This window comes from Tachypleus tridentatus, chromosome 6 (genome assembly GCF_004210375.1).
Source record: "Tachypleus tridentatus isolate NWPU-2018 chromosome 6, ASM421037v1, whole genome shotgun sequence".
Taxonomy (NCBI): Eukaryota; Metazoa; Arthropoda; class Merostomata; order Xiphosura; family Limulidae; genus Tachypleus; species Tachypleus tridentatus.
In genome coordinates this window covers 85,163,882-85,181,331 of record NC_134830.1, presented here as the reverse complement: position 1 = coordinate 85,181,331, position 17,450 = coordinate 85,163,882, and the positions used below count along the sequence as shown (strand labels likewise).

The following is a 17,450-nucleotide window of genomic DNA, read 5'->3' as shown; positions in this document are numbered from 1 at the left end:
CTACCTCTTGAAATTGCATTGACCCAATCCACATTTAATGTAGTTCTGCCACATAGTGAAAACTACAAAAACAAGTAACCAATTTTCACTTTCTTAAGAACCCATCTAATTGATCAATCAGTTTTTAAACAAAAACAAAAAAAACTTTTATGGCAAATCCTAATAATTTCTGAATTAGTGGTTTAATTAATTCTTCTACCTTGTCAGTACTTTTAAAAAATAAATATATGTTAACTGATTACTTCATTCAGAGGTAGGTTAGTAAACAGCAGAATAATTTCAAAACTAATATAATAAATCAGTTTACAAAATAAGTTTTTCCAAGGAAGAGAATATAAAACACCAAAATCCAGTGAGTTTGTGATTAAAAGTGCCAATGTTGGAAACCATTAACCTTTGCACATGATACATCAGAGTGTAAGCCTACAGATCTTATGTTACTCTCTCTCTGTCCTATCAATAATGAAAACTGCATTTCACCAATGTTTCTTTGCATGTGTGTAAAAGAGAAAATGTACTTGGAAAATTGACTAGGAGAATTTCTACCTATATTATACTAAAGACATATAAATTGTACTTTTTGGTTTTTAATGAACTAGTCCAAGTAAGACGGTTTCTTGATTAACTAAATAAACAGCATAATGGTATTTATTTCACCACTGAAGAACAAAGTAACTCAGTTGTCTTTTATTGCTTTTTATGGGATACCACCATCATTATTCTTTACAGTTGATTGTTTTCACAAGTAAACATTTTCTGGATTACATTGAAATTAAGAACTTTATTTCAGTACAGTTTAAGACAAAGTTGGTCAAATTTCTGATCCACAGAGCATAAGAAATTGCTAGCTTATCAGAGTTTTTCTAAAAAATTACTTGATATGTTTAATACATTTTTGAAGGAAGTTAACAACCCCACTCATCTATCAACAAATGTTTTATACTGTCTTGTGATGTTTATGTTACCATATCTAGTCACGTGTATGGACTCTTTAAAATACAGGGCTAATTAAAAGAACTTATCCCCAAATTAATGCAAGACTGATTTTAAAACTCAAAGAAGAATTCAAAACCTCTTTTTACTTGAAGGACAGTATCTCATCAGTCAAGCATGCACACATAGTCGATAAATATTTACATATACTAAAGATATATAAGTAATACTTTTCTGGTTTTTAATGAACAAGTCAAAGTAAGACAGTTTCTTAACTAAATAAACAGCATAATGGCATTCAATTCACCACTGAAGAAAAAAGTAACTCAGTTGTCTTTTCTTGTTTTTATGGGATACTACCACCATCAATATTCTTTAAAGTTGGTTTAATGTCTAAAATATGTGGTAGAAATGTGTATGAAAATGTTCAGACAAATAAAAGAAACTAACCCAACTCCACATTTTCAGATCATTAATCAAATAAACCTTTATAAAGATGTATGTGTCTGAGAAGCACATTAGGCATTTATGAGTTTATAAAAGGCAATAGTGCAGCAGAAACTACATGAAACATTCCAGGTGTTTATGATGCAGTCTCTCAATGAAAGAAAATGTCAAAGGTGACTACAAATTAAGTGATACGTCACGTTCAGGTCATCCTGTTGAGTTTAATGATGACTTGCTGTTGGCTGTACTTGATGAAGATTGTGCTGTAATAGCTGAAGAACTAGCACAGAAGCTTAATTCAACCCATTCAACAGTTCACCATCATCTGCAACAGTTTGAAAAGGTGTCAAAAACATGGAAAAGGGGACCCCCAGAAGCCAACCTACAAGCAAGAGTGAACATTTGCACTTGTGTGCACTCTTGTAAATATAACTCACTTTTTTTGGACATGTTAGTGACTGGAGATGAAAAATGGATATTACATATTGTTAAGCGCCGCAGACGATGGCTTAGTGCAGGTAAATTGGCTAAAGCACAGCCTAAAATGAACCTCCACCATAAGAAAGTCTTGTTAAGCATTTGGTGGGATATTGTTGGTGTGATCCACTTTGAGTTGCTGCCACTCAATGCAACGATTACATCAGATTTCTATTGTCAACAGTTAGAGTGCTTGAATGTTGCACTGAAAGGAAAGAGGCCTGCTTTGATCAAACATAAAGGTGTTGTGTTACACCAGAATAAAGCACGACCCCATACAGCAAGGCTCACATCTGCAAAGATTGAAGAGTTAGACTGGGAAAAAGTTCCACATCCTTCTTATTCCCCAGACCTTGCCCCATCTATTATCATCTATTCCCAAGTTTGCAAAACCGTCTTGATGAAAAAGAGCTTGGAACACATAAAGCTGTCAAAACTACCCTCCCTACGTTATTTTCCTCCAAACCCCAAGAATTTTATAGAAGTAACATTCAGAAACTTGCGAATCTTTGGCAGGAAGTAATTAATAATAACGAAACATACATTATTGATTAAATAACATTAAAAGTGTTTGAAAACACTTCTATTTTTCTGAACCTAAAATCAGACATTACTTTATGGATGGCCTGATACATGTTCAAACAAATCCGTTGAAGGTGAGCTTGGTATGGCACCTTACAGGACTGAAAAAATGTATTTCTTGTCTCAACTGCATTCATTCAGAAAACTTTGAAATAAGTGAGACAAAAGTTATGTAAGCAAATTATAAGTTAAACATACCTATACTCAATACCTATATACTTTGTATTATTGAAGTTACAATAAGCTAAAGTAGAGAATTTTTATAACCCCTTTGTCATGTGACATCTGAAGCTTTAAGTAGTTTTTTTTAAATAAGAAACTTAAATCTTAAATATATCAGAACTTTGTATCATAAAATACATTATAATATTAATTTCATTCACATACTTTCTTCTTTTTTTTCAAAATAACAACACAAAAGACCTTAAATACAGAAAAAAAAACAACTAAAGAAAATACAAACTCCTTCATATGCTTCCTCTGGTAGAATGCAAATATTCAAGTATACTTGTTCAAAAGTCCCAATGAGTTCAATGGTATTGCAGGTAAGATTCACAACCGGTCTTAACATGCGGGTTGGTGAAGAAAACAAATAAATACCAGGATACTGCGATGCTTTGGTTGTTGCTTCTGCAAAAGCAATTTCTAGCGTGGAAGGCACCTGGAAGGATGAATAGAAGTTTCAGAGTGGTTAATTTCAACTAATATATCTTTCCATTTAAATGTTCATTCAGCAAAATATGTAAATCAATTTTGATTAATCCTATACATAAACATTTATACTTTAAATTCCATAACATAGTTTATAATAAAAAATAGCTATAAAACTACCCACTAGAAATTAAAGGTTATAAACAAATGGCCCATCATAAAAATATATTACTCTAACAGTAGTGACACAATACTCAAATGTATGGAAAAATTAGGTGCTTTGTTTGATATCATACTTCTTGCAATGAATTACACTATGTAACAAAATTTTTACTTTTTTTTGTTCCTGAACAGAAAGTGTCATTTCCTAATTAATTATGCCTAAAGTAAATGGAAAAGACCTATTTTTCTCTTTAACTTTGCTTTTGTGATCTGGGTGCATATAACAAAAACGTGATGGGACACTATATTTTAGGACTGATACGTAAAAATGATCTACATTACAGTCGCAAATCATGAAAAACTACTCACTTCTAAACACTTTTGTACAAGTTTAGTATAAATACATATAAATGTTGATTCATATGTTGTTTTATTCAGACCTTACGTAAAATGAAAATGTGCAAATTTGTCCATTTTTACACAGAAAATAAGTTAATTTCTAAATTTCATTATACAGGTCACAAAAGCAAAAGCTTGAAAGGAAAAATAGCCATTTTCCGTACTTCTACAACATAAGAAGTTAAGAAATAACACAGACTATCCAGGAACAAAATTTGTGTTATATAGTAATCCAAGATAACAAGAAAACCCACTTGTAGAGAAAATGAAATATTTAAAAATGGCTGGTATGGGTAGAAAACACAAAGTCTCTTTCACACATTTTTGAGCATTGCAAATCAAATAAACACAGCATAACCATAGAAACCATATACTTTACATGTTCCTTATAGCAACCAGTGAAAACTTTACGTGAAATGAACATTAAGCAAAGGGTGTATATATATATGTTTGATGCTAGTGTCTATTTTCTTAGATAATCTGATTATGATAGTTATAGGGATGAATATTTTACTTTCACAATTTTAAAATAACTCAATTCAAAAAGCTGGGTAAGATAATTTGTTATTGTGAAAACTGTAAAAAGATTCACAACTGCTATAGAATATTTTAATCCAAAGAAATCTCATTTTTACGTTAATTGCAAGTTCTCAAGTATAAAGTTACTTCAATTACATTTCATAGAAAATGTGTTTTTAACAGAAAATATGGGCTTCATCTAAAATCATGTTATCAATTAATCAAATTTATGTTTTGTATAAAATAAAATTCATAGATATAAATTAGGCCTAAATATTGGAAGTTAAAAAGACTACAATACTTATTTACTTCTAATAAACAAGCAAAAAGAAATAAGGATTTCCTCTTCCATCATTTTTTAAGCAGATCAAAAAATAATGTGACACTAATCTCTACTCTGAAATAGCTTTTAAAAGATAAAGCATTTTCAAATTTGTTGATTACATTTAAGACTAATTACTCATTGTGGTAAATATAATGATTGTGATGATAGATTTACTAGCCCCAAAAATGCAATGCCTTTTCTCATGAACATTATAAATTCTATTGCAACAACTATTATCATAAAACCATAATCATACAATAAAGGATTATTTGCTAAAAGGATATTAAAAATAATTAAAAGGAAACACTAGAGATAATTATTATACCACACAAAACTATATGATTTTTTATTTGGAGTATCATAAATTTTATACTGCCTTCTGCACTACATTCTAACTTTAGTTATACACAATAGCTTAATTTTTATTGGAACCTCTTTTCATTCACTATACAATATATTTTCTTTTTCAATGTTATAAGTCAATACTGACATCTACTCAACTGGTTACTAACTACTTGTTCATAGGGAGATTTCAGCCAGTGCATGAGACATTTGAAACAAAAATATGTTCTAAAAATATAGCTGCTGAACTACAGTGTTTTGTAATGTAATTAAATGTATCTTAAGAACTTTGTATTGTATGAAGCAGTCCATGAGATTAAGGAATTGGAAATTGCTGGTCCTTGGTTGGAAAAAGGTTGAAAACTGCTGATCTGTTCCATAGTCTAACATTAAACTCAACCCTCACATTTGTATTAATACTAAAAGATATCTTTAACTTGGAAACACTATATACTTTAATTGGAAGATTTTTTCAATATTGTAATTTATATTTTCTATAATTTTTTTTAAAAAAACTGGAAAATGATTGCAGTGTCTTTACAAATAATTCAAATAAATTTAGTATTAAAAAAATTCACAGTGTTACCTTCTCTTTTTGCATAACTTTCATATATCGAAGTTTACCAACAAGTTTCTTAGCAGAAACATGTGGGACCCATCCAACAAACTTGCCATCCAAAAGAACTGGATAACAATCTTTCAATGAGCAAGGAGATGGGCCATCATATGGGAACATACCAAGTGAAACAAGTATTCTTGGCAAATGAGCAACAGGTGGTTGAAAAGTAACTATCTGGAAAATAATGAAACAGCATCATTTCAATAAAATTGTTATCCTTCTCTCTCTACAGATAGGTTAAAGTGTGCATGCATGACCTTTTATAGAGCTTCATTCAAAGTTGTTAATTAAACTACTTTATTATCAATGCATACAAATACATTTGCTATAAAAACCTAGTTCATAAATTAGATTTTAATGTAAGCTTAAATTTATTACTATTAAAAATAAATACATGAATAAATTCTCAACCTCTCCTTGTATGAAAATCATGACATTTGTCCTGTTGGTCATGCCCATTCTCTAACTTATTTACTTCGTTCTGAAGTACAGCATTTAATGTAATTTTACTATTACTTATTATAATACAGATATTGCTAAAGCAAAGTCTAATTTTTATAGTCTTCAGTATTCTTTGTTCACTAAAGACATAAACTAAAAAGTCAGAACTATTTGCCACAACTGCCTGTCACAGCCTCTATCATAAATTTACAATTATTCTCTCTGATGTTTTGTATCATTTACAACCAATAGAAAGACAAAGTTTTAACATATCAAATGATGTAATGATGTATTATATTATATTGTTTCCAATGCAGGATATTACACACTCTCCATCTGTAGTTTAAAAGTTTCTCTTACACTGTTCAGATCAAGAAGTTTAGAGAATTATTTTAAGGCTTTTATGCCATAAGTGGAAAGTCAGTTAAATTATGAGTTATAGGACATTGTTTGCTTTGTGTGTTTCATTATTTTATATTTACAGGTGCATTAGTTAAATACATAAAAGGTATCGGAATTATGATTTCCATCATTAAAATAAAAAATTATGCTTAAATTTATGAAAAGTTTTTGTTAGAGTAGCAAATTGAAAAGTCCAATTTTTTTTTTTTTGAAAAACTTGTAATGGTCAGTAAAAGCTTTCCAACTATTGTGAATATAAATGTACCATATTAAAAATTACATTATGGAAAATTATGGTTGCTTAGGGATTACAAGGTTGGTGAAATCCACTGACCCTGTATAGAAAGAACGTGTTATTTACAGATACAACTGAAACCAAAAGGTTACTAAGCACTAAGTATCTTAATAATACTCCATAATCCTAGATTATTTATACAAGTAGTTGTTTGTATCTAGACAGTTAGGTGAGATTAAAGAATAATCCCCAACTCATGCTTACTTGTAGAAACTTTTGTATAAACCTTTTACGGATGATTAAACTATATCATTTTGAGCTGCTCTCTACCCCTCCCCCTTTTTTTTTTTTTATCTGAGGGCTTTCTGTGGCTCAAACTTTTTAAATTAAATTTGGGTGTCAAAATTTGTTAACTAGCCCACATGCATTATTTCCATTTATTACATCTTTAGATTAACTGTTTATAAAATTAACTGTTTATAAAAAAACTAAATAAAACACAAAATTAAATGTAATGAAAAGTTAAATACAATACAAAATTCAATCAATTGACCACAATAAATAATCAATAAAAGATGGGATAAACTAAATTGCATAGAAGCATGGAAGTAAAATAAATATAGATGCACAATAAAAGGATAAATATAATTTATAAAATAAACAATAAAATCAGGCAAAATCAAAATTCTTAAACAGATGGAAATCAAGTATAGCTCAACAGTAGCAAAAGAAGATAAACATAAAATAATTCAGTATTGTACAACTTTTCTATTTTTACTTCATATTTTCTGTGATATTTTCTTTCATAAATAAACTTATCTAATTTACAATTCTTAATTTTCATTTCTTTTGTAAGTGTATTGCTTATGTGTTTCCATAATTATTTCCATTACTGTATTCTGAGTTTCCTTTTGCTTTACTTTGACACTGTCAAGTTGTACTGCATTTTCCCGAGTTTAACTCTGAATTTTTTCTGTTCTTCATACATCCTCAAGGAAGAAATGTCTAATCCAAGTATACTACACTTGGTGATTAGATTCACCTCTCTGTTGCATGAATGCATTGTTCAAAGCATTTGTAAGTGGCCAATTCAACAAACTCTTAAGATATATTGCACATACAACTACATCAAACAGACTCTGATAATGATCTTACGAGTTAATTGATACAGCCAGTTTCTTTGATCAGTGTTTGACAGTAAAATCAGAACTCCAATTACAATATGACAAGGTAAAGTAAGAACTACAAGCTAATTTCTCAACTGATTACTTGACTCAAAAACAGCAATATCCAAACTATAATTTGTTATGATTTGCTAAATTTGGAAATAGATCAATTTTATAAATCAAAGTTATCTATACACTAAAAATACTCCAAACCAATAATGATATTGTTCTTTACATTGTAAATAAAAAAGTAATCCTTATTTCACATTAAGAAAACAAAGCTATAAAATCTATGAACTGCAGAACATTCCTTCACTTAACACCAATGTAATATAGTAAAGATCATCCAAACATTTTGCCTCTCTTATTAGAAAACAACAAATTAAAAAAAATTTCAGCTTCAGTACTAAACATAATCTTCATTAATAAAATTAAACACAGAAGATATGATATTATAAAATAATCATTAAAGGTCAAATTATCAAATACCCCAGAACATTTTGTTAATATCTTTACTTATAAATTTCTCTAGTAGTAAATTATTTGTAAAAGGTTAATCAATAATTTTTAATGTGTTCTACAATAAAGTCTGCTTTGAAAGTACTACAAGATATCAGAACATATTGTATTATTCTCTCAATATTGTTAAGCAAATCACTGCAGTATTTTACTAAATCTTACACACATCTCAAGAATCAAATCAAATTCTTTATCTGTCCACCATCCCTGAAAAACAAAAACAAAAAAAAGAAAAATTTGTGCTGGGGAGCTATTGTGGTATGCAATAAACTATACATTATGCACAGCTAATGGTGAATATTGCTTCCACATTTCCAGAAAGCTAAATGAGCCCAAATCAGGCCTGGCCACTTACTTGGGTTATGCAGCAAACAACTTGCACCAAAAAATGTGTGTGTGGAAGACAGCCCAGCTCTCACAGAGCAGAACAGATTATGATATATGCTTGTCAGGGAACTACAATAAAAGATGACTGTCTAGGTGACAAGAACAATGGCATATTGGTATTATGAGTAAAACCATCAATTAAGCTTGTCAATATGAACTTTATTCTGACAAATGGAGATAAACCAAAATTAAAAAAAAACACAAAAAACATGCTCTATCTAGAAAGTATAACTTAAAAAATAAAGGCAGTCATTTCACATGTTAGTTTTATCAGTTATAGAGTTTTTCAGTCAGTTTTGCCTGTGCAACTGGTGAACTGATGTCCCATGGGGGGAGTTATTTGATGTTAGCCATATCAAACTTAAGGATAATGGATTGCAAAAGCATATGCAGAAGAAGTTGCACCACTCCCATGTACAAAAGAATGCTTTGTCTATTAGATATAAAGTTTAATGTGTTGGTGCAACGTACAAGTGGCTTACGAGTAGCCTGTGCCTTATGTAATTCGACAAGATAACATGAGCTACACATTCACCAAGTGATTTACAACTTGTGTGGCAGAATTTTTGGTTAAACACAGTTCAAAGGGAAATAAAACAATAAAATGTAAGCAGAAATAGATGTACAATGTTGAGTTTTAAACTATCTATACATAAACAAATGTAGGTTTATGTAAAACTTTGAAGTCATTCTATAAATAAAAAACTGGGTAATGTAGATTGATTTTGTACTGGCAGAGTACACAGCACTGCTCAAATAAAAATATTTTGAGTTGTTTTGATTAAATCAATCATATTAATCATTTTATTCTGCAAAAAATCTAAACTATTTCTTTACCTAACTAAATATTTTTATTAAAATGAATAAAAATAACAACATCCAAACAAAAATTAAAAAAAAATTGTTAAAGCTCTTTTAATTAAAATTATGTAAATTACTCCTGCTTCTTGTGCTTTGCATGACATTTCAAGTTTTCAAAACAAAATTATCTACCTTTTGTTATCCTGATTTATGCTGTGAGATCCAGTGTTATTTGCAGCATTATCTGACTATTATTATACTATTAATGAAAAATTAATTTATTCTCATCTTGTTGCAACACAATGTGAATGAAGATTTGCAGATGCCAAATGTTTTTGTAAAAAAGTTATTGTATAACTGATTGTACATGCAAGTACATAGAAGCAAAACAAAAGATATGGTTGAAACAAGCCTATTTAGTTAAGAGTGTGCATGCATATTACAGAAAAATCACAAACCTTTTTCAGTTAAAAGGGAGCTAGAGTAAGCACATATGTGTAAAAAGAAGAGACAGCAAGGGAACGAACAAAGAAACAAATGAAAGATGCACAGAAGTTTTTAAACTGTTTTAACACTTAACTGATCATAAATAGGATGATAAGTAGAACTCCTCACACAGAGATGAAATGTGTATAATAGCCCTCCTGATCACACATTACCAAACAAATCCAACCTTTTCAAGTTGAGATTAATTAGTCATCTATCTTCCAAAAGTTCCTATACTGGTCTATTTCCAACCTCAAAACAGCCTTTGAGGCTGTGGTCACATATTACTTTTCGCACAAAGTTGTACCTACCTGTACCCAGAGAGAGAGAGGCAGACATTCATACTTATGTATATAATTTTTTTTTGGTGGTTATGAGGTTCGTCATGTTGCCCAATGTCATATAGAATTAGGGTAGAGAAAGCAACACATAAAATATAATGTTTTACTCAAACAAATTTTTGAATATTCTTAGACGTTAAAAGGTGAAGACTTGTTAAAAGAAGTATTTTTAATCTCAATATGAAAAAAACTTTGCATTCAGAGCAGTCAATACTTTGACTTCATGTTTCTGAAGAAATTGTTAGGGAAAATAATTCATTATCCCTCTCATCCTGGGTTTCCTTTACTGCCTATGACACAAGGTTTTGGTGTTTTGAATTCAAAATTTTATCAAACTATTTTTTAATTATGTTATACTAATTGGTATAGCATAAAACCTTAGCTTATAATCTAAATTTTAGTTGTATAAAAGTTTTAAGTTTTAAATTTTATTAGGCATATTTTTAAAAAATCCTGAATTTCACCTAAGGTGACAAACATGACACATTTTCTCCAAGTATCTTCTTCTCTACTTCATCCACTCCAACACTTCTTAAAAACTACAAAATTCAACATAAATTACTCACAAAAATCATCATTGCTAAGACAAACCATAATTTTTTAGCATTCATTTTTGTTTGGTTAAAGAGCTATTACATAGAAATCAGACCCCTCTTGCCACACCTACTTCTCATATCCTCTTTTTCAGGATTTCTTAAGCTATCTCTTACATTTACTTATATATATTCCCTACAACCAATAGAAAGTCAAGGTTTTTCATCTATCAAATTATGTATTGTATAACATTGTGTTTTGAACACAGAATAGCCAATTTTACTTCTAATTCAAGTTCGGTTCCTAAAAAAATCACAATAGCTAGCTTCAATGCATTTGTAATGGCTTTTATTACTTAGTTAAAAATCCAGAAAACTGTGATTGTCATAGGAAATTGTCTCTTTTTGGATGTTATTAGTCTATTTTCTTTGTTGAAATATTTAATTAAATAAAAATTATTTGGTGTATAAGTACTATTATTATAAAGAAAAGAAAAATTGACTCTCATCAATAGTTAAGAGCAAATAAAAATACTCGAATAAGTTCTTTATTTCTTGTTTCTTTAACATAATTTTCTATCTATTATTATAACAGTAACTAAAATGTAAAAACTGAGATCTCTTTAAGTTTGTTAAGTTAGATAAAATAAAATAAAGAATAATAATAATAAAAAGATTTCATGAAGCATGCACATGAGTTACATATCTCCCAAGTGATTTACAACTCATAAAGGCACTGTTCAAAGGGCAATAAAAAAAATAAAACTTAATCATAAATAGATGCATACTGTTATGAGTTTAAAGCTGCTTAGGATTAATTAGTACAGTTTCATGCCATATTTGATGTCATTTCAGAAAGAAAAGGAGGGTAATTTAGATCTTTTTTTTTTTGTGGTTACAAGATCAATCAAACTGACCAACCTTGTACTGAGTTAGGGTAGAGAAAATAGCAGATGAACTATAAAGTTTTACTGAAAACAAACAATCGAAATGTATTTAGTAGGTTTTACAGATTAAACAATTGAAATTTGAGATTTCTGAGATGAAAAAAAGTATTTTTAATGTTGACATGAAAATAACTTTGCATAAGAACTCTTCAAAACAAATACCAAATATATTTAAGGACAAATCTGTTTTTTTAGCTTACTAAAAACACTTCACAAAGACTAATTTTGTTTGTACGTTGAAAGACTTATAACATTTACTGACAGTCTGACAAATTTCATAAAGATATATGCACAATATCAATGTCAGTGGTATCAAATCTACAAAGACTATACAAAGACTAAAAAGGTCACATGGTTGGTAAAATTGACTGAACCTGTGCAGAGAGAGTTCGAAATACTGATTTTGCATCTATAAAAGACTCTTAATGCTTACTGAAAGTTTGCAAAATTTTATTGAACATATACAAAATAAATTAGAGGTTATACTGGAGAAACTATAAAGGTCAATTTAGAGTCACAAACTTGTGTGATTCAATTGAATCTATAGCAAAGGCTTTAGTGTTAAAAACATTTCAAGGTATGAAGGAAAGAAGGGCCTTGGGCAAGGACCCCTGACAACTGGCAATGGAGAACACTGACAAACAATTATGTATTAAAAGGTAGAAACATGGTTAACAGAATAAATATCAGGAGAAAAGGAGTGGCAGAAGGACCAATGACAAAAGATCTACTGCTGATGTTGAAGGGCAAGATAAAAGTGATAAGAATAATGCTATATAAGAAGAAAGCAGGGTATAAAGTGTTACAGAATGAGCAAAGTCCCTGTGTATGGATGGAAAGAAGATGTTGCCCAATGAACAAACAATGCAAAAAGGTGAAGCAAGATAGAGGATGTAAATAAAGTGGAATGGGGGTATAAATGACAAGCAGGCTCAGTCAATCAAGACCATATATGGGAAAGCCTGGAGTAGAGAAGGTTGACAAGGCCATCCAAGAGTGGCATGTCCAAGCAATAGCACACTTCAAGAAAGACCAGATGATGAAGAGACTACTCCATTGATAGAAAGCAGACTAGCTGAGAGAGGAAGACTACTATTAAGATGTAAGCACCCAATAAATTACATAAAAGAAAATTAACCAGATAATAATTGGTTCAGAAGTGTATGTATAATGTCCAAAAGCAAAAAGGCGTGAAACACGAGCCTCGTGGATAGATGAAGCAAATAATGACAGCAGAATAGTCTGAATGGAACATGATCAAAAGATCCACTTGTAAGGAAAGGAATTATAATATTCCCAACAAACAGTGAAAAGATTAGGTATGGTGATATGGAGTGAACACCTGTCCATCATTTAAATGCCAAAAGCCCTTCCCACATCTAGTAATGCAATACAATCAGAGAGGGAAAGATTGAAGAAGGGAGAAGTGGTAAAGAAATGCAAAAAACAATGTAGATTTAGTTCCATCACCACTAAGATTCCCTCAGGAGAGGCTCAGAAAATAGGACAATGGTCCCCAAGAAGAAATTCTTGGGTCTGCAACATCAACTGCAGGAAATACACATAAGTGCATGTCCTGAAGGAAAAAGTGGTTGCAGAGAAGCCCAAATGCAAAAGAACTTCTCATGCAGGTAAGAAAAGAAAAGTAACCAGATATGCCATATCTCACATGCAAAGAAAATAAGACTGAAATTGGTTGAGACAAGAGAGAAATTAAATACACAAAAGTAACAAATATTGAGTAAATGTGAGAGAGGATTGAGATTCTAGGTAAAGTTCCCTTTCCTCCAACCAAGAAGCCACTGTAAAAGAAAATGAGATAAGAAAAGAGGAAAGAACCAAGAAGGGACTAACAGAAGTAAATATTCTAATAAAGGAACACCAGCCTAAAGCCTTAAATTGGCAAAAAAATGTTCTTATGACACCAATGAATACATTTTTCCATTCCTTGCTTTTCCCTTCACCTTGGTTTAAGCCCAAGGAATGGGAAGATGCAAAGATCAACAGAACATGGAAAACAAAAGGAAGATGGTCTGAGAAAGATGTGTGGGAAGGTGCCCAACACAGTAACTATGACAGATCACAAATAAGGTGAAAAAGATCATAGATAGGGCTGAAAAGAGGTAGACAGAAGAAGAGCAAAGAAAGAGACCAAGGTGAAAAAATGAAAAATTACTATCAGCAGGAGTTAAGACCAGTGGCAGGAGAAGAGATAGGTACCCAAAGAGTCATACAAATACAACGGTCACTGAAAATAAAAGTGAAAAAGCAGATGTCTATAAATGGGAATACAAGAAAAAGAGGAAGGCTTGGTATCTGGAATGGGAAAGTGAAAACAACACTGAACCAGACAAGACACAGAATAAAAACAAGGTCAAGAAAGAAGAAAAACCAGGGAAAATAACAAGAACAGAAGACATATAAAATCAGTCCAAGTTACCATGAAGAAAGTAACTCTACTGAAGGCAATCAAGCAAGGAAATGGAGCCAGACAAACAATAAGTATCTGAAAAAATGAAGAAATATAGAAATGAGTACATTCTGACTGACTGAAGTCATGCTCTGACAGATCATTACTAATTAAGGAGAAAAAAATGTGACCAATAGGATGGGTGTGGGAGTCAAGCAGGCATATGATAATCCCCAACTCACTGAACAATAGCTGCAACAATTCTAACAGCTAATAAGCCTCATAAAACCATAGTAGAAATAAAATCTAAGTGTAAACAAGGTCACTCACTCAGGACTAAGTATAAATCACATTCTTTGAAAATGAACACAGAAAGTTAAAACTTTTTAAACAAAAGCAAAATAAAAGGTTTCATTAATCTCAACAAAGTGAACTAGTTCAGACAAGAAATTAAACATGTCTGATCAATACAATGCTGTGAAGAAAAATGCAGTTCACAGAAGTCCAGATGCATAGGGGATTACTGCACATGAAGGTGTATTACACTCTTATTGGTGGAAGACTCTGTCCCATGATTATATCACCATACAGGTGGGAATTGCCTTGAGCCCGGTGTCAGTCGATTCTTTTTTTTAGATGTACAAGGAAAATAGTTGAATCTGTGTGAAGAGGTGAGGTATCGTTTCAGAAGTTGTTCTAACTGAATAAAACTTTATAAGTAATCTACTGATTTCCATACCTCACACATGCCAGAAAAATGATTGAGAAGGCCACATGGAGCTCCATCAGGAGTATGTACTGGACAGAGAAAACCTAAAACAATTAAGCAAAAACATTTATTTCATGTTGAAAATAACTTAACTCTGCTGTGTGTGAGAAATTAAAGTAATTAAAGTTGATGATTATAAAACAATTTATTTTCAAAAGTCAGAAGAGAAATAAGGTGTCAACTTTGGGTTTGCAATTTTTTTTTTATAAAACTTTTACATGTATTAAAATAGAAAATGTGAAAGCTACTGAAAAATGCTGAGACCAAATTATAAAATATAAAATTTTCACTTTTCATAACTTTCTAACTTTGTTAATAATGAATGTTAATTCTGAAGTTAATTAGTTATAAACAGTAGGAGATATTCGAATAATATTTGTCAATCAGACATTTTAGCATGTGATTGATACCTAAATACAATAATAATTGAGCCGACTTAATTCTGTGGGGGTCAAATTCAAAGTTGTTTTTTTTAATGATTAATTATGCAGTTTTAGGTTTATTATTTCTCAGTACTGTTGTAAATAATATTTTGTTTTCACATGTATTTGATTTATATTACTATTTGTTGACAAGTTTTGTGTTACAATTATATGTCTTATAAACGATTTTGAGAGGGAGTTACATCTGACTTCAGTGTTGTCTGGTAAAATCTTATGTAATAAGTTTTTCTTTCAACTTTGGAATACATTTTGATTAAAATCAATATAGCACAGCGAGTGAAATATTTGGAAGTCTTATGGTCTCTTTAGTGAGTCAATCAAGAGTCTGATATGAGAGAAACAAAAAAGGTGACTGTGTAACCTGAAAACTGGGTGGATGGCCTGAGTCTAGTAACAGAAAAAAAGTTTAACTGTGTTGCCTAAAAACTGCATAATAAGGCCCAAGCCCAGTTTGGTACAATTAATTAAAGAACCAGTTATTCAGATCAATACATGGACTGATCGTCATTAGTTTAGTTGGACCAGCATAACAATACATTTTTAAAAGTAAACACACACACACACACATGTATATTAGTTTGTTAAAACTTATAAAACAAACTGAAAGAAAAATAAGTTAAACAAAAAATGTTGCACTATTTGATAATATCCCAGGGTACAAGCTATAATGTGGGATTACAAAATGTACCCTAGGTTTTGGAGGTGATAGATGAAGCAGGACCCACTTTGTGGTGGGGATACACCATCTTTCAGTCTTAACTTTCATTTGCCAGACTTGCATAAGAAATAAGAGTAGCAACAGATATAGAAATTAGGAGAGTGAGATGTGTGTGCTCAAGCCCTTATTCATAACTAAAAATAGTTATTAGAAATTTTAAGTTTCTCTATTATTAAACTATTCTGTAACAAATATAAGAATGTATTAAATAAATATAAAGAAATACAAATTAGAGAAATTTTACTTAAAATTTCTAAAAACTATTTTTAGCTATTAATAACGTCATTTAACAACTTGCCACTACTTCATGCGGATGTACACTATGCCGCATATAAAGCTCTTGTTTAGAATATGATAGTCACAATAGACTTGGTGAATGGGTGGATTGGGAGTTATATCAGTTTGTTTAAATAACTGAATGGAACACTTTATGCTGGTATAGATCATTTGCTGTGCAATCAATTAGTGCCTTTTACCATATTGGGAGCTGAAATGCTAACTTCAGGAGGTAAGTTTCAACTTACTTCCCCCCAAATGGTGGTGCCTTATTTCTTTATTCTTATTTTTATTTCTGTTAATTTTTTCTTTTTTGCTTGGAAAAGTAGTTACCTTCCCACAACTAGCTGCAGGCAGTGAAGGGTGATATAGATGTGGGACATTGTGGGTTTGAGCACTCACATCTCACTCTCCTAATTTCTATTTCTATATCTATTGCCACACTTTTATTTCTTATATGAGACTGACAAATGGAAATAAGACTGATAGATGATGTATCCCAACTGTAATGTGAGTCCTACCTCTTCAGTCTCCTTCAAAACCTACAGAACATTTTATAATCCCACATTATAATTTGTATCCTGGGATCTTTTCAATTGGTACAGCATTTTTGTTTAATTTATTTTTGTTTTAGCTTTTTTAAAGTTGTAACAAACTGATATAGTTAGTCAGAGGTTTGGATTTGCTGTTTTTAATGCAGTCTTTTCTTGTGATTCTGCTTAATTAACTTCATTAAAATGTATTCATTTTCATTAAAATACATATAACAAAAAGATGCAACTTTATTACAAATTATTAGAGACTCAAGTATTAACACATAGGTTTCTATTTTATAGGAAAATAATAGCTATTGGTTGTCTTACACAAAGCACACAAAATTTGAATGCCTGATTAAATTTTCAAGATATGTGATATGAAACATTGAGTGCAATGAAAAACAAAAATTAGCTCAATAAATCTGATAGGCTTTGCACGATCATCAGAGCACACAAAAGTTAAATGCCTGATTAAATTTAAGATATATGGCAAGCAGCATGAAAGGCATTGAAAAACACAAACAAGTTCAATAAATTTAACTGTCTTTACATGAGCATACACTTATCACATCATTTTAAGATTA

The 17,450-nt window shown here is 30.7% G+C and overlaps 1 protein-coding gene across 7 annotated transcripts in view; it reads right to left on the bottom strand.

The window, feature by feature from the left end:
* Polr1B (RNA polymerase I subunit Rpl135) overlaps positions 1–17,450 on the bottom strand; it is a 136,304-nt gene that overhangs the window by 27,824 nt on the left and 91,030 nt on the right. For all 7 annotated transcript variants that reach the window (XR_013029259.1, XR_013029260.1, XM_076505847.1 and 4 more), the window contains 3 exons: positions 14,864–14,937; positions 5,424–5,630; positions 2,903–3,100 (listed from right to left, as the gene is read on the bottom strand). Coding sequence is in view for 5 of the 7 variants with exons in the window: in XM_076505847.1 (XP_076361962.1) it covers positions 2,903–3,100; positions 5,424–5,630; positions 14,864–14,937 (479 nt within the window). In the remaining 2 variants the exon portion in view is untranslated. The remainder of the gene's footprint in view (positions 1–2,902; positions 3,101–5,423; positions 5,631–14,863; positions 14,938–17,450) is intronic.